This window comes from Danio aesculapii, chromosome 7 (genome assembly GCF_903798145.1).
Source record: "Danio aesculapii chromosome 7, fDanAes4.1, whole genome shotgun sequence".
NCBI classification, from domain to species: domain Eukaryota; kingdom Metazoa; phylum Chordata; class Actinopteri; order Cypriniformes; family Danionidae; genus Danio; species Danio aesculapii.
In genome coordinates this window covers 52,115,120-52,138,197 of record NC_079441.1, presented here as the reverse complement: position 1 = coordinate 52,138,197, position 23,078 = coordinate 52,115,120, and the positions used below count along the sequence as shown (strand labels likewise).

General features: G+C 35.3%; 1 protein-coding gene across 1 annotated transcript; it reads left to right on the top strand.

Annotated features, from left to right (window-relative positions):
• The first annotated feature begins 4,564 nt into the window (after positions 1-4,564).
• On the top strand, positions 4,565-8,306 carry LOC130232951 (beta-1,3-galactosyltransferase 2). Its single transcript, XM_056462936.1, has 2 exons — positions 4,565-4,645; positions 5,972-8,306. The coding sequence occupies exons 1-2, from the start codon at positions 4,620-4,622 to the stop codon at positions 7,008-7,010; spliced, it is 1,065 nt and encodes a 354-aa protein (XP_056318911.1). The 5' UTR covers positions 4,565-4,619; the 3' UTR covers positions 7,011-8,306.
• The last annotated feature ends 14,772 nt before the right edge of the window (positions 8,307-23,078 follow it).

Below are 23,078 nucleotides of genomic sequence, written 5' to 3'. Positions count from 1 at the left end.
GTCCCCTTCCTAGGGCATATCGTGTCGGTCGAGGGAATGCGCATGGATCCAGAGAAGACCCAGGCTGTGGTAAATTGGGCTATGCTAATTTTTACTGTCGTTTCATTCGCATTTTAAACAGCCAACTGGCCGCACCTCTGACCACTTTAATCTCTGCCAAAACACCGTTCAGGTGGTCTAGTGCTGCTCAAGCGGCATCTTCTAAATTGAAGAGCTGCTTCGTTTCAGCTCCCATCCTGATCCTTCCCGGCAGTTTGTGGTGGAGGTTGACGCATCAGAGGTGGGGTCGGTGCCATCCTGTCCAAGCACTCTCCCTCAGACAACAAGGTACATCCCTGCATGTATTTTTCTCATCGTCTCACTAATACCGAAAGTAATTATGATATTGGCAATGGAAGAGTGGCGACATTGGTTAGAGGGATTGGGGGTTCCCTTCATAGTTTGGACCGATCACAAAAATTTGGAATACATTAAGACCGCTAAAAGATTAAACTCGAGGCAGGCTCGGTGGGCATTGTTTTTTGGTCGTTTTGATTTTTCGATGTCGTACCGACCAGGCTCTAAAAACATCAAGCCTGATGCGCTCTCTCACATTTTTGACCATTCTGAGCGCACGCAGACTCCCGAGTCCATCATTCCCAGCAGAATGGTCATCTCTGCTGTTTCTTGGGAGATCGAGTCGAGTCCGACATTATGCGGTGGGATAATTCTTCCAGATTATCATGTCACCCAGGTGTGAATCGTACTATATCCCTGATTAAACAAGGATTCTGGTGGCCACTTATGGCTCGTGATGTACACGATTTTGTTTTGGCTTGTTCGGTTTGCGCTGTTTCTAAGACTTCTAATCATCCGCCCGCTGGACTCCTTCAACCGCTGTCACTGCCTTCGAGACCCTGGTCCCATATAGTGCTAGATTTTGTCACTGGACTCCCACCCTCCAGTGGTAATACGGTTATTTTGACCGTAGTGGACAGGTTCTCGAAAGCACCACATTTTATAGCTCTGCCCAAATTACTCTCAGCCAGAGAGACAGCGGTTGCTGACTTCGACCATGTCTTTCGCATTCATGGCCTCCCGAAAGATGTGGTTTCTGACAGGGGACCTCAGTTTATCTCCAAATTCTAGAGGGAGTTCTGTCATTTGTTGGGGGCAACGGTTAGTCTTTCTTCTGGTTTCCATCCTCAGAGTAATGGTCAAACGGAGAGAGCCAACCAGGACGTGGAGCGTACACTGCGATGTTTAGTCTCTCAGAATCCTTCCTCCTGGAGTCAGCAACTCTCTTGGGATAACTCATTGCCAGTATCTGCTATGGGCCTGTGTCCGTTTGAGTGAAGTTTAGGGTACCAGCCACCTGTTTTTACCAGTCTGAAATCTGAAGTCGCGGTTCCCTCTGCTCACGCCTTTGTCCAGAGGTGCCAACGCACTTGGGTATTCGGCTTTCATCCAAAAACATTACACTCCGTACCGTTTGTAATAAGCTTGCTCCTAAATTTATCGGCCCGTTTTTTGTCACTAAGATCATTAGTCCAGTGGTAGTCCGCCTTAAACTCCCTCTGGCGTACAGGAGAATACATCCCGTTTTTCATGTTTCCAACTTAAAGCCCGTTTTTCATATGGCCATTAATTTTTATATATTTTTTATTTTTAGATTTTTATATTTATCAGAGGTGTGAAACTTTACACAGCATTCATTCATTCTTTTTCTTCGGCTTAGTCCCTTTATTCATCAGGGGTTGCCACAGTGGAATGAACCACCAACTTATCCAGCATATGTTTGAAACAGCAGATGCCCTTACAAACAGCAACCCAGTATTGGGTTCTTGGGCTATTTTATTATAAACACTCATACACTCTCGAGTTCACATACACACACATGCACTACGGCCAATTTATTTTTACCCAATTCACCTATATTGCATGTCTTTGGAAACCCACACCAACATGGGGAGCACATGCAAACTCGACATTGAAACTCGAATCAGCAACCTTCTTGCTGTGAGGCAACAGTGCTGACCACTGAGCCACCGCGCCGCCTGTTGTCACAAACAAATTCTGTTATTGATGTGCGCATGTTGTGAGTTTCAGCAGCTGTATCCCTTCTAGACCAAAGGATCCATGTGCAGTTTTTTATTCATCATTCATTCATTTTCTTTTCGGCTTAGTCCCTTTATTAATCTGGGGTCAACTTATCCAGCACTGGGAAACACACACTCATTCACACCCTCATACACTACGGTCAGTTTTAGCATACCCAATTCACCTGTACCACATGTCTTTGGCCTTGTGAGGGAAACCGGACCCCCCAGGAAACCCACGCGAACACGGGGAGAACATGCAAACTCCACACAGAAATGCCAACTGACCCAGCTGAGGCTCAAACCAGTAACCTTCTTGCTGTGAGGCTACCCACTGTACCACCGCATCACCCTGTGCAGTTTTTTTATTAAATAAAAAGGCAATCTACATGACAGGAGAATAGACAAAAAGAAACAAGGCAGGGAACAGGTGATAAAGCAAAGACAGAATGCTAACAGGAAAACAACAAATCAAAATCACAAGGAGCAGACAAAGCAAACAAATAAAATCCCAATGCCAAAATAAATAAATAAATAAACAAATAACACCATAAGTATAGTACTGTGAAACTCGATTAGAATTTTGAACCAAGTGAGAAAAGTCTTGTCCCTACCAGAGACCTCTTTGTACACACCAATATGCGATATATAATTTTACCCCCACAATTTGATAGAACATTCTTTGTCTGGAAGGAGAAGGGTTTAAGTTCCATGTAGTACAGTGTCATTCAGTCAGTTGAGAGAAAAGTTTAATCTACCCCATTCACATTTTTTTCGTTACTTGCAAGTAAGGCATTATTTGAAATCTAAAATGTGTCATTTTTAGTGTGTGCCTGAAAAACGTATTTTTAATGTCTTCCTAAACCCTCCTCAGTCCGTTTATTTTATTTCAAATTTTGTTGGGTTGTTTGAAACCTTTGTCTCAACTTCTAGTGAGAAATTTAAACTGGCTTGGGAGAAAGAACTTGGAACTGAGATATCAGAGGAACTATAGGATAAGTACGGTCCTTTTCAATTAACAGTAGGCACCAGTTCATACAGTTCAAAGTCATTCATCGTTTGCACTATACCGAAACCGAATTACACATAAAAAAATTCTCTATTTTCTCTATCCTCTATTTCACCTATGTGTGAAATTACAGAGGATACTACAGCTCATGCCTTTTGATTTTGCCCTGCTTTGTTTGATTTTTGAATGCCTATTTCAAGGCATATACCATTTCCCTTCAACCGGACACAGAGCTTGCTATTTTTGGTGTTTCAGAACACTCCCTCACCCTTCCAAAACATCTCCAACAAGCCCTCACTCTAGGCTTAACTTTGGCCAAGCGGCTAATACTAAAAAAATGAAAATCTCCTTCACCTCCTTTCTTTCGAATCTGGTTAATGGATATGGCCTCTGTTATCCACTTGGAAAGGCTCCGATCTATGAGGTCCGATTCTAACGGAAAATTCTTTGCTACCAGGGAACCCTTTCTCGGATATTGAGCCCTGAAATTTGCTCAATCCAAATCCAGCACCCCCCATGAAAACTGACTGGTACACTACCTTGTAGGACTGTTTGATGACTACATACTTTGTAACACTACATTTTGTATCTCTAACAGCTGAACCAACATGTATGGCAATTCATATTATATTTACCTGCAAATTGTGTATATTCTTAGACAATGTTGTTTGTTTGTTCTGTTGTACTTAAAAAAAAACCTTAAAATAAAATTATTTTAAAAAATAACACCACAAGACACATAATAAGCCTTAGGGGGCACAACTTATGAGTAAACAGGGGATTGCTGCTATGGTGTGCATGGGAATATCAGGCCAGGAAAACACAACCAGAACACAGAAATAGAGACCTCTAGTGGCCATAAAGGGCATGACCACTGATGACTGTGACAATTATGTTCTTGCATTTAACACACATAATAGTTTATTAAAAGGATTTGGGAGGAGCATGTTCAGATAATTACGCTAACACAAATAAGGCACATGGGTATATAATTATAGTATTAAACAATCAACGACAATGACAAACTATGCATCTCAGTCAAATGAAGCCAGTCAATTTTAAACTAACATATACTGTGGTTTTCCCATAAATGAATGAGATTTTGAAAGCACACTATTTATACTGTCTAGTCATGCTATGTGTATGGACAGAAACACAACTTCTCTCTGGGTTGATTGTGATTATTTTTTGTCATTCTAAGAACAACCCCATGGTTACTGAAAACATTATCATCTCAGGGTATTGTACTGTAGTAATGAAAAGTAAAAAAAAAAAAAAAAAAACAGCTACTGGTGTTTAATTATACACACCTGCGTTGACGTGTACTGTATACAACATAATCTTCAAGGCAGAAGATGTTTGCTCTTTTGCTTTTGTTATATATCAGAATAGTGTTGGTCTCATTTTCTCCTGATGCGGTAGACGGGTGGAACTGGTTATGCAAAAAAGTAAAAGGTTTGGCTCACTACGTACTCAACACTCACACCGCAAGTTTACCATCATGTGTCTGAAACTCTAGTTACAGAGGAAATATGGTGCAGGACGGCGAAGATCTAAGGTAAAGTACCAGTACATCATAATACGCTTGATTTGTTTGATTGGTGTCTTCTGTTTGTATACTGAAGATAAAATAAATCTAAGTGGTGTAACAATAAGGGTTCAATTTGAATGAGAAGGATTTGCTTTAAAAATGTCATATAGAAATGATCGAGCACAGGATTTTGTTTCTATTGACAATTTTGGACAGATTTTAAACAGATTAAATCTTCCTGTCTATCTTTTTTTTATCTAATCAATTTATTGTATAGAACTGCTGTCTGAAAACACTCTACAAACATTTGACAACATTTATTAATTTATTAATGTTAGTTAAAATATAATTGTTCATTAGTGCCTGGGTTTTAATAACGTATTAGTAAATCTTAAAGGTGACTAAGATAATAAATGAATTTATGTTCAATTAATACAGATTTATTTATTGTTTTTACGTCATCTTAGATGTTTTGGAGCATCGAAAAAGATTCTTGAACATTTTTTATGCACTTTAAAACCTAATAAATTAAGGTAACTCAAACCATTTGAGGAAACCGATTGAATCAAAATAAAGCAATTTGAGCACAGTGAAACCCAATAAATGAAAAGAACTCAATCCAACTGTAAAACCCAATTAGTTAAGACAACTCAAACCATTTGAGGAAACCGATTGCAACAAACCATTTGAGTTAAAAAATATGAGTACTGTGAGCTTACTCCATTTAAGTCGAAGTACTGAGGTATTTAATTAGCTCATTACTTTCAACACTGAGTTCAAAACTCTTTTCAAATGAGTAGAATTAACTTTCAGTCAATTTTGAGTTAGCTACACTCATTTCATTTGATAAAGTTGACTCCTGGGTTTTACAATGTGTCCGTACTTATGAGTATTGTAATTCTGTCTGGTTTATGAGTCTGTCTGTGAGATTAAAAACAAAGTTGGATGAACCAGATTAAAATCTTCTTAAAGATTTTTAGGAAAGCCTCTTGAGAAATTATACGACCTTTTATATTACAAATACCTCACAGAGCTGGCAAGGAACATCATTTTGATTGTGCTCATTGTGTTAAATGATGAATTTACACCATTAAATTCTAACCATTGGCTTAAACCCCTATGCTTTAATAAAGTGAAATTAAAACATTCCTTGATACATCAGGCTGTATCTGAGTTGAATAAGATCTGTGTGTTTTTTATGTATGCCCTTTATAAAAGTCTATGTCTCTTTATAAGGAGTATTTAACATAAACATTTCAGATGTAAGTCTGACTATAAAGTTTTGTATTGTATTGTTGTATTAAAGTGTAAAGTTAATTTCATATACATTACAAACATATGTTCTTGTTTTAGCCATGGACAATCAATCTGGGGACGCAAATCTCTTCGCTCACTTGGCGTTTTTATGGTTCTGCTGGTCCTGTGCCTGTGTTACTACATCCTCCCCTATGAATTTTCAGATGCCTGGACATCGACAGTTAGATTATTTATTAAAGACAACAATGTTTCATTGACTACACCATCAGCAGTGACTACCCAAGAACCGTGGAAGCCTCCAGAACCCTATTGTGTGGCTTACCCAGCAAAGTATCATTTCATCGTGAATGAACCAGAGAAGTGCCAGAAGGAAAACCCATTTGTGGTGTTGTTAATACCAGTCGCTCCCAGCAACAAGGCTGCACGGGATGCCGTCCGTTCAACGTGGGGTACAGAGAGGTTAGTGGGGGACAAGGTGGTGACCTTATTATTCCTACTAGGTGTCTCCACTTCAGAAGATAGCCAAAAGCTTCATGAAGATCTGTGGAAGGAAAGCGAGCAGTATCATGACATTGTGCAAAGTGATTTCTGGGACAGTTACTACAATCTCACCATTAAGACAATGGTAATGATGGAATGGCTGACTGCTTACTGCCAGAACGCCTCGTACGTAATGAAGGTTGACTCTGATATTTTCCTCAATGTGAAAAACCTAGTGAGCCTGCTTCAGTCAGCACCAAAGCAGAACTATATGAGTGGACTCGTGGCTAGAGGAGCGGTGGTATTGAGAAACCCCGATTCTAAATGGTACCTTCCGAAAACAACATACGCCCCAGATTTTTATCCCCCCTATGCTCTGGGCTTAGGATATGTCTTCTCTATAGACCTGTCACAGAAACTTGTTGAAGCTGCCCAACTTGTTAAACCGGTTTACATAGAAGATGTATTCCTGGGGTTGTGCATGCAGCATTTAGGAATTGGTCTAACCAATCCACCCAATGGAGGTCTTTTCAATGTATTCCCTGTGGACTACAACCGATGTCACTATTCAAAACTCATTGCCACAACAACACGTAGCTTGAATGACCAAGTTGAGTTTTGGAAAAAATTACAGAAGCCTGGTCCATACTGCTAACTACAAAAAGCGGTGTAAGGGTCAGAAGATGTACAATAACTACGACTGAGTCGTGTAAAGAAACAAAGGCAAAACATGTATTAATGAAGTGTCTGCTAAGATGGGGAACAGATAAATAAATGTTTGAAGACCAAGTAAAAAGTAGATAACTTGAACTTGACAAACAACAGTTACTTTTTCAGTGTTTCTCCCCTATTTTTTCTGTGATGTTATAAATGTGTTAGTTCATGATAATGGATGTTTTGTATACTTTATGCTTTATGCAATGTACTTTACGCAAAGAGGGAATAGATTAAGAAATTTTTTAAACAAAATTTATTGATATGGTTTTGAAATTATCAGTAATCCAAAGCTTTCAATGACTGCAGTACCTCGAAAGTGACTTCATTTCTATTCGTTAGGCTAATTAATAAACCCCCAGTTAATGCTAGTTGTTAAATAACATATTTTCACAGACTTACACATATAGTAAAGTAGATATTACCACATAATGAAAGGCTTTTTTATTTTATTTTATTTTGTTTAATTTTATTTTAGTTTATTTTAATAATTGCTCATGGCTAACAAGCTGAAGGATGACTTCAGTCAGTTATGTTTACAGTATATTGTTCCAAAATCATTTAAAGTAAACAATGAACAAAATTTGGTATTTATTGTAGATGTGAGTCTACTGTAGCACACCAGCCTAACAGTTGTATGCAAGATCTATGCTGTAAAAAAAATGCTGGATTCCACACAAATTATTTGTGTTAGGACAACTTCAGTGTGTAAAAACATGAACACATAATCTCCAGGAAATACATATCTTTTTGCTCACAGAACCTGAACAAACTGGAACTGCAGCTCCTTCATTCTAACAGAAAATCTCCCAAAGGGCATTTCATCCATTATTTAGAAACACAATCAGTTGTGCATTGGTGAATATTATGAAATTGTTGACTCTGATTTATTGTTTGCTGAAATTCTTTGTGGGCAGATTGTGTTTTTCTGGACCACCATGTCAATAATGACTTATTCTATTGACCTGACAGCACTTCTGAAGATTTAGGACAAATAGGACATATCAATGGAGCCATTTTTTAAGTAACAATATTTGACATCCATTTGTTTTTTATTCACAGAATGAACCCTACTCAGTCTCACTTCCAGCTTCTTCCAACCAAAAGTGAATAATTGTATGCAAAATATCTAATTTCATTTTATAATGGTATACAAAGCGATCTTGTCTATGTGAAACAACGGAGAGTAAGCCTGCAATACTTGAATAATTAATTTATGGTAATTAAATATTTATGCACGAAATATTGATTTCAGCCTATCATTTTATTAGATAATCAAACACTAAGATTCTATGAAAAAACACTGCTCACTTCAGTTCAGATTGTATGAGCATGTTTTCAGTCTTACCAGTTGCTATCAGGAAATAACACACCTTGAAATGCTGTTACTGACCAATCACAATCTAGCACTGCTGAGAGCTGTGAAATTATGGTTGATATTAACTTTTCATATTCAAATATTGCTATGAGGAAAAACAGAATATTCTTTCTTAAAACAGGTTTTATGGTAATAAACTGGTGAAACCAGCATAGGGGAAACTATGCTGAGCATAAAAATCTTAAATTTTTAAAGCACTTAATTGTTTATGAATGGTTTCATGAATCACTTGACCAATAAGAAAAGAAACACTCAGAATCATTTGCCACATTTGAAAAAATTATCTAATTTAGAATCTGATCCAGATTTTGTATTGTCAAAATGAAAGATGTATGTCACTTTGTTTCTTCTTCAGTAGAACATTAAAGATTTCTAGCTGAATCATTGGTCATTGGTGATATAATGCAGTTCAATGTTTGTTTATTAATTTATTTATTTAATTTAATTTTTTAGTTTTTGAGGAGATTATACAAATCACGAAGGACCACTGATTCAGCTAAAATCTTCTTTAATATTCAACTGATTAAAAAAAGAGTTACCTACATTTTGGATGCCCTGATGTGTAAATTTAGAGCATATTTTCAATTTTGGGTGAGCTATCCTATTAATGTTTCAATATTTTAACCTACCTGTTAATATTTTATTAAGTGAAATTTGCTTCAGATATTTCAGTTTGTCAGTAATTGTTTGTCCTAATACTGATTTTTGGGATGATACATGCAGTAGTTACTATAAGGTGAAACCAATAGATCATATGAGGTTTGTATCATAGTTGCATCACCATTTAAAAGTGTGGAAGATTTCTGGAAGAAAAACAGAAATACAGTGAAATATTATTTCAGTTCAGAATTACTGTATTCTGTATTAATACATTTTGACATTTGAAATGACTAAATGATTTAGTGCTGAATTTTCTTGACATGAATTACTGCTTCATGGTCATAAATACAGCACCCCTACTTTCCACAACACCAGCAAAATTACAGCGTCTTGTGCCTGTGTAGAATTCCAATATTTCCACACAATTTAACTTGACAAATTAACATTGTTACTTCTTGCTAATTCATTAAAGTGAAATTAAATCACGTAAACACAGATTAGTTTGGATTAATTTAAATGGATATTAATTCCTGTTATAGAGAGCATACGCACAAGAACAAACCTTTACCTGCCAGACAAATGTATAGGCTGTATGTAAGACATAAGCAAAGCATTGCAAGTTTATTTATATAGCACATTTCATACACAATGGTGCTTTACATAAACAAGAATAAAAGAAACAAGATAATAACAATGATTAAAATAATTAAAAATGGTTAAAACAGATAAAAACTTATTAAAAATGTGTTCAAACAGGTTATAAATGAGTGAAAAAGAAAATAAAGACATAATAGTGCAATATGTCGGACGTAGCACAGTGTTCAAGTCTTGTTTTAAATAGTAGTTTGATATATTTACGTCTATGCGATCCTTGTTTTTAACTTTTCTTTTCTCTCTTTTTCTTAAATAATCAGTACAATAGTTGGGTAGCACATAAAAATACATGAAAAAAAGAAAAAATGTATCAAATGTTTTAGCCCATTTTCTGATGTGGTAATATATTAGGCTGCTTCTCATTTTCTACTTCCTATTTTCTTTATATTTTCTCTCACTTTTAACTGCTGCTGGTATAACATGTGTTCACCAAGCCTCACACATACACTTTTTGTCACACTAGACTCTGTACGGGCATGAACACCTTATATGGCAGAGTCTTTGAAACAACACACATTCATACATGTTTTTATGCAAGTAACTCAACATTAGCACGTTTTTGTAAAGATTCTATCATTTAATAACAATCACATCCAAGTTTACCTAAGGAATACTTTTATAATTATAAGAATGCAATTTAATTAGAAAACTCTCTTCTCTGATTGTTACACTTAAGAACTGCATTGTATTACGCATTGTATTATTAATGGCCTCACATAACCCCACCCTAACCCTACCCTCACGGTGATGTCACTAGCTCCATTGAGTGAATTGTGTCTGACATTGCATCACTGCGAGATCATAAAGGCTGTATCCAGATAGTATGGAGTCAATGCTTGGAGTATGGATGGAAATTATGGCTAAAGAAGGTAACAAACAAATGGTGAGGGTATATTCAGGAGCAAGTCAACGACCATTGAAAATAGTAGACTGAGCAATGCGAAGACCTTAAATATATAATGGCTTTATAATGTACAATTCGGCATGCTTGATTAAGAAATGAGACGGAATGAAATCTCAGTCCTAAAGAACAGGATGTGGGGCCTTCAGAACATCATCATGCAGGTGGAATATGATGTACTGGTTTTTATTAAGAAGGTAAACCGAGAGTTTATAACCCAACATTAAAAGTCCTACACTGGTGATAGAAAATGTCAGAAGCTGATCTGCAGGTGCACTGTATAGTTAATTAATAAAGATAAAAGATGAAATATGAAACACAAATATTTAATAATACTCCAGTCTATACAGACAGATCAAAAACCCCAGCACGGCAGCAGCAGGATATATATGAGTTTATTTACAAAAGCACATATTTTTGTAATTTTGAGATATCAGATTTTTATATTGTGGAGTTTTTAGTAGTTTTCAGAAATCATGTTTTTACAATGAGTATAGAAGAGTTTAACTGCAGAAAATTAGATTTATGAAAAATTCTGTGAACAAAACACAAATTGAACTCTTTATATAGGCCTGTCATCCTTTTAAAATATAAGACTGTTAAGACGTTGAATAATAACTGAACAGAGATAATGGCAATTTTGCGGACACGCAATGGGTGGAAACATAATCAACATATTGTACTATGTTCTGACTCATTATCTGCATTAAATTATTTACGTATTTTTTTCACACGATTAGCAGTGCGATATGGCTGTATATCGGCACTGGTGGGAGGTGTGCATTAGCTCGAGGCCGCATGACGATATAAAGCCAAAGAGCACTGCTAAGAGTGTGATATTGCATTTATACAATAGTTTGATGGCATAATGGTGTATAAAAAAAAGAAAATCAAACAGTCTGAAAAATCTGTTTGTATGAGGAACTACTTTCTTACTTTCTACTTCACATCTGCAGCTGACCTTCAGAAAAGCAGAAACATTTGCTAATCCACAAACGTCATTTTAGAGCTAGTATTTGAATGATTCTCTTGCGTAATGTCTAGAGTGATGACAAAACGGGTGATTTTGCTGACATTTTATCATTATAAGGCTGAACGACATGAAATGCCATCAGTCTACAGAGATTTCCCAGTATTTCTGTTGCAGGCGGGAGATCACAATAATTAACCATCCTTATAAATAAACTGTGCAGTTGCAATCTAAACAACTACATTCTTGTCTAAAAAAGGCCTCAAAAGTCCATTTTGTTGTCCAACAGCTGCAGTATTTGTCAAACTGTAGTGATGTATTGATCTGCTGTCACTCTATGTGGGCGGAGTAATACACAAGGGTGAGGAGGCTGTATGAGTGCTGTTACTGCAAAATATTGCAAGGCTATCAGCCAATCAGATTTGAGAACCAGACAGAAGTGTTGTATACATATATACATTTAGAATTTTTTTTCCCCTCCTGGAGAAAGTCTTATTTGTTTTATTTCGGCTAGAATAAAAGCAGGTTTTAATTTTTTAAAAACCATTTAAAGGTCAAAATTATTAGCCTCTTTAAGCTAATTTTATTTTCGATACTCTATAGAACAAACCATCATTATACAATAACTTGCCTAATTACCCTAACCTGCCTAGTTGACCTAATTAGCCTAGTTAAACCTTTAAATGTCACTTTAAGCTGTATAGAAGTGTTTATTATTAGAAACTAAATTAATTACATTTGCATATTAAAATAAAGCATGAACTCATAAATTGTGAATACATTTTTAATGTGTGATGAGAACTTTTTAAATATTTTTAAAAATGTGTGTGGTGATGGAAATGACTGAGTGTTGTTGAAATGAAAATGAATCAATATTAATGTTGAGAAACATTAGATGTTTATTAGAAAAAAATATTAAACTCTTAAACTCACACGTATTAAACTCAATTTACAAAATTACTAAGCATAACCACACATTTTTTGCATGTGTAAAGCTGGGATTGATCTAAAAAACTGATTTGTCTCACAGATGAACAGTATAGTGCATACTGTGAATAATGTTATTCAAATATTATATAAATAAATAAAACAATAAAAAGTATTACACATCTACAAGGATTGGACAATGAAACTGATAGGGCTGGTTTTAAAGCATTTCATTAATTCATTAGTGCGGTGGCGCAGTGGGTAGCGATGTCATCTCACAGCAAGAAGGTCGTTGGTTTGAGCCCTGGCTGGGTCAGTTGGAGTTTCTGCGTAGAGTTTGCATGTTCTCCCCATGTTGGCATGATTTTTGTTTTGTGCTATTACTTTATCAAGCAATATTTATCTTGATTTTTCTTCATGTGTTGTTGATGAAAATTTTATTTCCGTCTATCTTGAACGTGCTCTGATGTCGCTATTCATTTTCATAAAAACCAACTAAATAATCTTTCACATAAACTTTAATAGGAGTGGCGCAGTGGGTAGTGCTGTCGCCTCACATGCAAGAAGGTCACTGGTTCAAACCTTGGCTAGATCCGTTGGAATTTTTGTGTGGAGTTTGCATGTTCACCCATGTTGCATGTTGCCGTGGGTTTTTTCCATGTGCTTCGGTTTCCCTCACAAGTCCAAAGACATGCACTATAGGTGAATTGAGTAAGCTAAAATTGTCCATAGTGTACGAGTGTGTATGGATGTTTCCCAGTGATGGGTTGCATCTGGAAGGGCATCCATATGCTGGATAAGTTGGTAGTTTATTCCACTGTGGCGACCCCAAATTGATAAAGGGACCAAGCCGAAAAGAAAATGAATGAATGACAAACTTTTTTTTTATTTTTTATTTTTTTATTAGAATCTACAAAAGGTACACAATTTGAGATAATGCAAATACAAAGACAATGAAACAATAACAAAAATACAAAAAACAACAACAATACAATCAAGTACCGGCAGGTGCGTGTGTTTGTGTGTGTGTGTGTGTGTGTGTGTGTGTGTGTGTGTGTGTGTGTGTGTGTGTGTGCGCGTGTGTGCATGTAAAGGTAACTTGGTAAACAGGTCAGAGCACATACAAAAGGAACAATAACAGTCGCTAAATGAAGCAAGTAACTTCTATAAGGAGTGACAACAATGCTAGTGATATAATGATAGTAATAATGACAGTAAACAAGCAAGAAAGGACAACAGTAATAATCATTAACAACCACTACAATAATAAAAAATAATAATAAAAATAAATCCCAAGTACTACACCAACTACTACTACTACTACTACAGAGAGTTTCTAATGCTACAACTATTACTACTGCTACTACAGCCACAACCACTACTACTCCTACAATGTGTATTACTACTGAACCTATTACCATGACTACTAGCACTGATACTACTACTACATCTACTACTGATACTACTACAGGAATGACTGCTACTACAACATCTACATCAACAACGTCTACTGCTTCTGATACTACTACACAGACAACGACAACGACTACTACTACTACTACACATCCACTACTTCTGATACCACTATACCAACGACATCTACTACTACAGATACTACTTCAGCTACTACTTCAAAAACCCAAACTACAACTTCAACCACTACTACTACTACTACCATGACTACTACTACAACTACAGCAACCTGAATAATGACAATGGTAGAGATACTTATAATAATGATAATAAAGAGATAACAGGACAAGTCAGGACAGTACTAATAATAATGATAACAAAAGTAGAAGTAATAGTATTGATGATAATAGTGAGGAGGTGATGGGGGGTTGGGATTTCAGGAAGAGAACAAATAATAATAATAATAATAATAATAATAATAATAATAATAATAATAATAATAATAATAATAATAATAATAATAATAATCATAATAATAATAATAAGTAGAAAAAGGAAAGAGAAGAAATAGAAGATTAGAGAATTAAAAAAGGAGAGAAAAAAAAAGAAAAGGAAGGAAAAGAAAGAGTAGAAGAAGAAAAAGGAAGTGGAAACAATTTGCAGCAGACAAGACAATGAGAATATTGAGAGAAAAAAAAAACATTACTATGATAATATACAGACAGTAAAAACTCAAAGTAAAGAATAATATTGAAAAGAAGAATTTAGGTAATACTAGGATTTGTTATTAATAATAGTAATAATAATAATAAGAAGAAGAAAAAAAATGAAAGATCAAGAGGAGGAACAATAAACGTGATAACTATGATATACTAACATCGATAATAATAATGATAATAATAATGATAATAATAATAAAACAACAACAGCTTTTACAATAATTTGAGGTGGTGGAAGGTATAAAATCTGCATTAAAGTGTATACTGTTTGTCAGTTGCTATGTGATGCATTAAAAAAGTATGACGTGTGGCATGGATCAGTCCAGTGCAGTGCACAGGCTGCCATGCCCACGCCACACTTACCCTGTGAGTGTAGTATATGTAAGTATATGCAAGGAGTTTTTTATTTTTTTATTTATTTTTTTCTTTTCTCTTTCTTCTTTCCATTAAATCAAATAATTATTATTATTGTTACCTTTGAAGTTATATGGAACTTGGTTGTGGAAAAAAAGGAGAGGAAAAACTAAATAAACAAAAAAAATAAAAAATTTAAAAAATAAATAAATTTAAAAAATAAATAAAATAGAAAAATACATTTGATAGAAACAGAAAAGGAGAATAAATAGAACAAAAGGGGAAATAAAGAAAATTGTAAATAACGAATTATAATGTGGGGAAGTATTAATAAGATTAATATGAAAAACTTTTTGTTTTTTCCTTTTAATTTATTTATTTTTAATTAGATTTGATATTAAAGACATTTATTTATTTTTTATTATTATTTATTTTTTTATTTATTTTTTATTTTTTCTCTTACCTCTACCTGACCCCCTCTCCCCCTCCCCTCTTGTTTATGTACTGATGAAGGTGTTGTTGGGGAATGGCTTCAGGCAAAGAGAATCTTCTATGGAGATGAATTCTGTTAATATATTTTTCCAGGATGAGATGTGAATGGTATTTCTTGATTTCCAGTTCATGAGGATAGTTTTCTTGGCAATAGTTAGCACCACCAGAAATAATTGACCATTTTTATTATTTATATCTATTGTGGATATGTCACCTAATATGCAGAGGGAAGGAGACAATGGGATGTTGCATCCCATTAAGTTGGAGAGTGAGTCAGTAACCTTTTCCCAAAATGTTTTAATTGAAGTGCAATGCCATAAGGCATGAAGATAAGTGTCTGGGGTGTTTAGTGTGCAATGTGAACATATTTGTGAAAACCCACATATGTGAAACCCATTTGAAATAATTTCTGCCCAGTTAGATGTGATCTGTGAAGTACTTTATACTGTATAAGTTGTAAATTAGCATTTTTAGTCATGGAAAATGTGTTTTTGCAAATTTGAGTCCAGAGTGGAGCATTGGGAGTAATGGATAAGTCCTTTTCCCATTTAGCAGTTGGTAGAACTAATGCATTGTCTGATTTTGATATCATTTTGTATACTTGGGAGAGCAATTTTTTGTAGTAAGATATATTAATAAACTCTGAGATTTGAGGGGGAAGGTCTTGATTGATTGATTGGTTAAGTAATTTTGGTTTAATTGACGATTTGATTTGTAAATATTCCAAGAAGCAATTACTCCCAATGCTGAATGTCTGGGCTTTATGCGAAAATTGTGCCAGGTTATTATTATGAAAGATATGCTGAAGTTGTGTGATTCCCTTATCTGCCCATGTGCGGAAGTGTGGTTTCTTGTTAGCTACAAAATCAGGGTTATTCCAGATTGGGGTGTATTTAGATGGAGTGAGTGGGGAATTTGTGACCTGATGGAATTTCCACCAGGCTGTCAGAGTTGCTTCTATTGTCTGCATTTTAAAGCAGTGATGTTTCTTGATTGTTTGACTGTGAAAAGGTAATTCTGAAATGTTAATGTCTTTGCAGATTGATTGTTCAATATCTTGCCAGGTGTATTCTGATGAGTTAGGTTTAATCCACTTGTGTATGATTTGAAGCTGATTTGCCAAAAAATAGTAAAAATGTGGTGCTTCTAATCCTCCTTGTGATTTTGGTTTTTGTAGGGTTGTCAATTTAATACTTGGGGTCTTGTTTTTCCAGTAAAATTTTGTGATAATTGAATCTAGAGTTTTGAACCATGTACGAGTAGGCTGTGTTGGAATCATTGAAAATAAATAGTTTATTTTTGGGAGTATGGACATTTTGGTTACTGATATTCTGCCCATGATGGATAGTGGTAAGTTCATCCAGCGTTGAAGGTCGTCATCTATTTTTTTAAGTAGTGGGGTATAGTGGAGACCAAACAACTCTGTCAGCCTGGGGGAAACATTGATACCCAAATATGTGATGTAGTAGGTGCACAGAGGGATTTGTGATGTTTGGGATGTCACATCCACACTATCGGAATGTACCGGAAGTATAGCAGATTTATTCCAGTTAATTGAGTATTCAGAAATATTTGAGAAAGTGTCAATAAGTTTTATTGTTTCTTGTAATGATGTTCGGGGATTTTGTAAGTATAATAATTTGTCATCAGCGTAAAGACTTATTTTGTTGTTTATGCTTAATGTTTGAATTCCTTTGATGAGGTTGTTTTGACGGATAGCTGCTGCAAGTGGTTCGATGAATATGGTGAATAGGGAGGGATAGAGTGGTCATCCTTGTCTAGTTCCCTGGTGTAGTGTGAAGCTGCGTGATGTTAGTCCATTAGTAATGACGGTAGCTAATGGTGATGTGTAGAGAGTTTTAATCCAGTTGATAAATGACTCCCCAAAACCAAACCTCTCTAATGTGGAAAACAGGAATATCCAGCTTACTTTATCAAAAGCTTTTTCTGCATCAAGGGTGACTATGATAGATTTGTTTTTGTTTATTGATGAGTGGTGTATTAGGTCAACGAGTCTGCGTGTATTATTTGATGATTGTCTACCTTTAATGAAACAGGTTTGATCTGGATGAATTATGGATGGCATGATTTTTTCTATTCTATAGGAAAGTGCTTTAGCAATTATTTTAGTGTCTACATTGATTAATGAAATTGGACGATAGCTTGATGGTAATGTTGGGTCTTTATTGGGTTTGAGGAGGAGTACAATTGTGGCTGTGTTCATGGTATCTGGAAGTTTTGATTTTTGTTTTGATTCATTAAATAAACGGATGTAAAGTGGTGATAAAATAGACCAAAAGTGTTTATAGAACTCAGCAGGGAAACCATCAGGACCTGGTGATTTATTATTGGGCATAAGTTTAAGTGCATTAAAAATGTCTTGATCTGATAAAGGGGATTCAAGAGTATTTATTTGCTGTTCATTTAGTTGAGGTAAGTTGATATTGCTAAGAAATGAATTTATGTCATCCTGGGATGGGTCTTTTTCAGTGGAATATAAGTTGCTGTAAAACTTTTGAAAGATCTGATTTATTTCTTCTGGTGAGTTGGTGGGTTTCCCTGCTGAGTCCTTAATGACTGATAATGTTGTTTTTTCTTTGTTGTGTTTGATTAGATTAGCCAGATATTTACCAGATTTGTTACTATGATGGAAGTGTTATTGTCGTAGTCTGTGAATAAGGAATTGAGTGTGTGCATCAAGTAGTTTATTTAATTGTGATTTACATTTTCTCAGTGTATCTTGTGTTTCTTCTGTTGGATTATTTATGTTAATGTCTTCTAGTTCTTTAATTTTCTGTTCCAGTTCAGCTTGTGGTTCTTTTTCTTTATTTTTTTTTGTAAACCGAATATGAAATTATTTTTCCACTTATTACTGCCTTTCCTGTTTCCCACAGAAGAGATGGAGATATTTCAGGAGAGTCAATCATCTCTAGAAAGCATGCCCACTCTCTCTTAAAATAGCTGTCAAAATCATGGTCTTGGAGAAGAGAAGTATTAAATCGCCATCTAGAAATGGGTTTATGTGCGGTGGTTATATTTAGTTTTAATGTTACTGGAGCGTGATCACTAATGATTATTGGGTGGATCTTTGATTCAGAAATATTTGATATAATAGAATTACTGTTGAGAAGAAGTCAATGCGGGAGTACGAATGATGAACTGGTGAATAAAATGAGAATGCTTTGATGTCTGGATGCTGGAGGCGCCAACCATCACCAAGACCAAGATCACTCATGAACTGTTTTATAGTATCTGCAGATTTCCAGGTGCGTTTATTGCCGATGTTGTTAAATCTGGAATGACAAACTTTTTAATGCGACATTACAGTGTTGTGGTGGAAATGACACTGATACTGTGCGACAGCTACTGTAAATTTTGTATAAACATTTATATTGATAATAGTCTCACATTAATAACTCTAAAATATTTAACTTAATTAAAATACATTAATAGTTACCCGAAAAAATAGATTAATAAAGGGACTAAGCCAAAAAGAAAATGAATGAATGAATTTTCTCAGTACTTGGCCCAATTTGTTTTTATTCTACATAGCATCGCATGATAATTCATTTATTTATTGGATAAACACATTTGGATTTATTTGCATTATTTTCCATTTATCCATTATTTTCCATTGCATTTATTTGCATTATTAGCAATAAAATAATTTTTTTCTATTAAAAAACATTTTTATATAAAAAGCTCTCAACATTACACTCAAAATTCAACAATTATTTTGTTCGTTTAATTGGTGTCCAGTGGTGTGTGGCTTATTTGTAACAACCTGTTACAACCAACCCCGATGTGTTGTGTTTTTCTCACTGTTTTTCTTTCAAAATGGTTCCATCTTTTAGCCTAGAACAGTGTTTCCCAACCCTGTTCCTGAAGGCACACCAACAGTACACATTTTCAAGCTCTCCCTAATCCAACACACCTGAATCAACTGACCAGAATTTTAAAAGAGACTCCAAAACCTGAAGTGAATGGGTGAGGTAAGGGAGACATCCAAAATATGTTCTGTTGGTGTGCCTCCAGGAACAGGGTTGGGTAACACTGGCCTAGAAGACGGTATAAGACAACAATTTGAGATTTTACGGTAACACTTTATTTTGATGCTCCATTTGAGTATAGGCTGTCTGCTTAATATCTGTTGATGCTGATGCTTCAACAGACATTTAACTGACTATAAGAATCTTTGCAAGTACATGTCAACTTACACTGACCATAACATTAACCCCAACCATAACCCTAATCAAACTGTCTGCTTATAATCTAATGAGAATTAGTTGCAATGTAACTTAAATTCAACAAACGGACCATCAAAAATTAAGTTCACCCACAGTACAAAGACATGCGCTAAAAGTAAGGTTGGGTATCGTTTGGGATTATTTCGATACCGGTGCAAAATTGATACTTTTAAAACGGTACCAGTGCCAAAACGGTGCCTGAACCGATACTTTTGAGCCACAAAATTATGGTGGATGACTCTAGAAAAATGTTTTATTTGACAAAATCTTTTAAGAAATAATTTTAATAGAAGAATATAATTAAAGTTTAAAGTAAACATCAATTTATATTTTATATATTTGAGTTACATTAATATAATTCCATTGATCATTTGTTGGTTAGCATGAATTTAAAATTTGCATTATGAAAATACATTATCTTACTACTAACCTGTGGAAAGGCTGTCAGCAAAATACTGAACTCCTTTTTTCCGGGGTTGGGGCTTGTGACTATGTTTACATGGTTATCAGTAATTTAATGATTTGTCTTAATCTGAATAAGACAATAATATGATCATGGTGTTTACATGAGTTGCTTTTTTTTGCCCTCTCATTCATTTTAAATAATGTTTCTGAAAATTTTCAGTGTTTCCTAAAAAAAAAAAATTATTCTGGAGTCATAATAAGTCGTATATCTTATTGTTTATTACTTGAATAAAAGCAGTTTCTAAATAAAAAAATGAAGGTCAGTATTATTAGCCTCCTTAAGAAATATTTACTGTATATTTTTTGATATACACAACAAATCAGTTACAAAATAATTTGACTAATTATTTCAACTGATGTAGTTAACTTATTAAGTCTTTAAAATACACTTTAATCTGAATAAAAGACACTTATAGGTACTTTGTCTGACAACTGTCTTGCAAAATAACTAGTAAAATGTTATGCACTGACTGTCATCATGGGGAAGATAAAAAAGTAGATATTAGAAATTAGTTAGTTAAACTATTATGTTTAAAAATGTGTTGTAAATAAATCATGTGTTGAAGACAGAAATCAAAAATGAATGAAAGCAAAACTGAACGAGTTGAATATGACTTACAGGAGTGTGATTGATAACAACATTTGATTGTGTTACATCTGTTCTTTGGTACTTGCCAACTGTTTGTAAATTCAATACTGCATTTCCGAAAACTATGTACACTAGATTTCTGATTAATAATGGTCTCTGCATAGCCGAGCACTTCCTATATTAAAAGTGTTAAAATCGCTATTACCTGTCTTTTGGGCGTCAACCTCTGACGAATGCCGGGAACTAGGCTAATAACCGCATCACCGTAATGACATAGAGAGCGAGTACAAGTGTCACCTAGAGCGCGCAGGAAGAGGCCTCAGTCATTTCTCCACAGTTTGCCATCGATGGCTGATCTCGCTTCTCCATGGCATTTTGACACAAAAAAACGCGTTCAAATTTCTGGGGGCCTGAGGGGGGCCAAGCTTGTTGACACGGGGACTGATGGAAGAGTGCTCTTTTTAATAGAATTTGATACCACACGCTAAATGGAAAGAAAAACCTCCACATTTCGTGATGCTGGTGTCTGTGGTCCTTTTAATGTTATTAAAAAATCACTGTTTACATGGTAGTCTAGACTCTAAATCAGAGTATTGTCTGAATCATATTAAAATCGGAGCACTGGTGTCCATGTACATACTCATTGAAAGTGCAATATGATGTCAGAGACAGTGCATTCCTCTGCCTTTGAGCCCTCAAATGTGTCATTAAGTTTGACGTGTTTCCCCCTTACACACAACTTTTGTAAATCATCTGCTTCACGTTGTTGTGTTAGAATCCTTGCTTGTAAAATACGCTTTAAAACGCTTAAAAGCAAATTTGATGAACATGCGTGTTGATCTGAAGAGAGTCGCTCTCACTCACCGAATGCGCTGTACTGCGTGCGTCCGTTCCCTATAAGCAACAAGAACAAACGACTGACATCGCCTGTCCGTATTCCTCAAAGTTGTTTAGAATTAAATGTTTAGAGATGGTGTGATAACGCGTACTTATGTGTGCCTTTGATGCACCCCTTTCTTACGTCCTTGTCGCAGCACCAGTGGCACCGAAATTAGGCACTGAAATTCATATGCTGATTTGATCCGGTACATACCGGTTACAAAGGAACCGGTGCTATAATGGCACCGGGTTTTGGTACCTAACCCTAGCTAAAAGTGAATTGGGTAAGCTAAATTGTCTGTAGTGTATGGATGTTTCCCAGTGATGGATTGTAGCTGGAAGGGCATCGGCTGAGTAAAACATATGCTAGATAAGTTGATGGTTCATTCCGCTGTGGTGACCCCAGATTAATAAAGGGACTAAGCTGAAAAGAAAATGAATAAATGAATGAACTAATTGGCACAATCAATGTTTACAGTGGATAATTTAAGACTATACCTCATTTTTAAAGACATTAACTGGGGTGCTTCTTTTCAACACTTTACATTTGTGAGTGAAGTATTTTAAAATGTTTTAAAATTACACTATATCTACATTTTTCTACAAAAGTAGAAGTTTCCTGTTTTATTTAACTATACTTTAAATCAAAATCATTTGTTAGTTTTTTTTACATCAGAATTACAGACTTTTCAAACATTATAATGCATATTAAATCATAATCTCAGAAATTAATTCCTTGTCAAGCTAAATTTATACATAGTTTTAAGATGTACTTCTTTACATTTTGGGTGTGTTTGATTAGGGAGACATTGAAAATGTGTACTGTTGGTGTGCCTTCAGGAACAGGGTTGGGAAACACTGTCTTATACTATATAATTTTTCCTAATAATTAGGCTGGCTTGTGAAAGCCAGACTACTGTTATCCTTTCTAAACTTATTATTTTCATTTATTTATTCTTCTTCTTCCGAGACTAAATTTGCAATTCTATCTCCTCCTAGAGCTGTCACACAAACTTCTAACTGGGCTCATTTAACTCAGACTACCAAACTGCCAATAACTGATGAGCTTTTAACTTTCTGGCCACGCCCTAGCAACCACTTTTGGACCCTAGAAACTGTCCCACAGACTTTCATTCAAAAGACTGTCATTGACTTAACATTGGATCAAACTTTGTGAGCTCATAACTCTGCATCACACTGTCCTACAGACTAATGGCTGAGCTCATTTAACTCAGACTACCAAACAGCCAATAACTGATGAGCTTTCAACTTTCTAACCACACCCTAACTACAGATACTGCACCCTAGCAACTGTCCCATAGATCTCCATTGAAAGAGACTGTCATTGACTTGGATTAAACTTTGTAACCTGATAGCTTTCCATCAGACTGTAATACAGATTTATGGCTGAGCTTTAACTT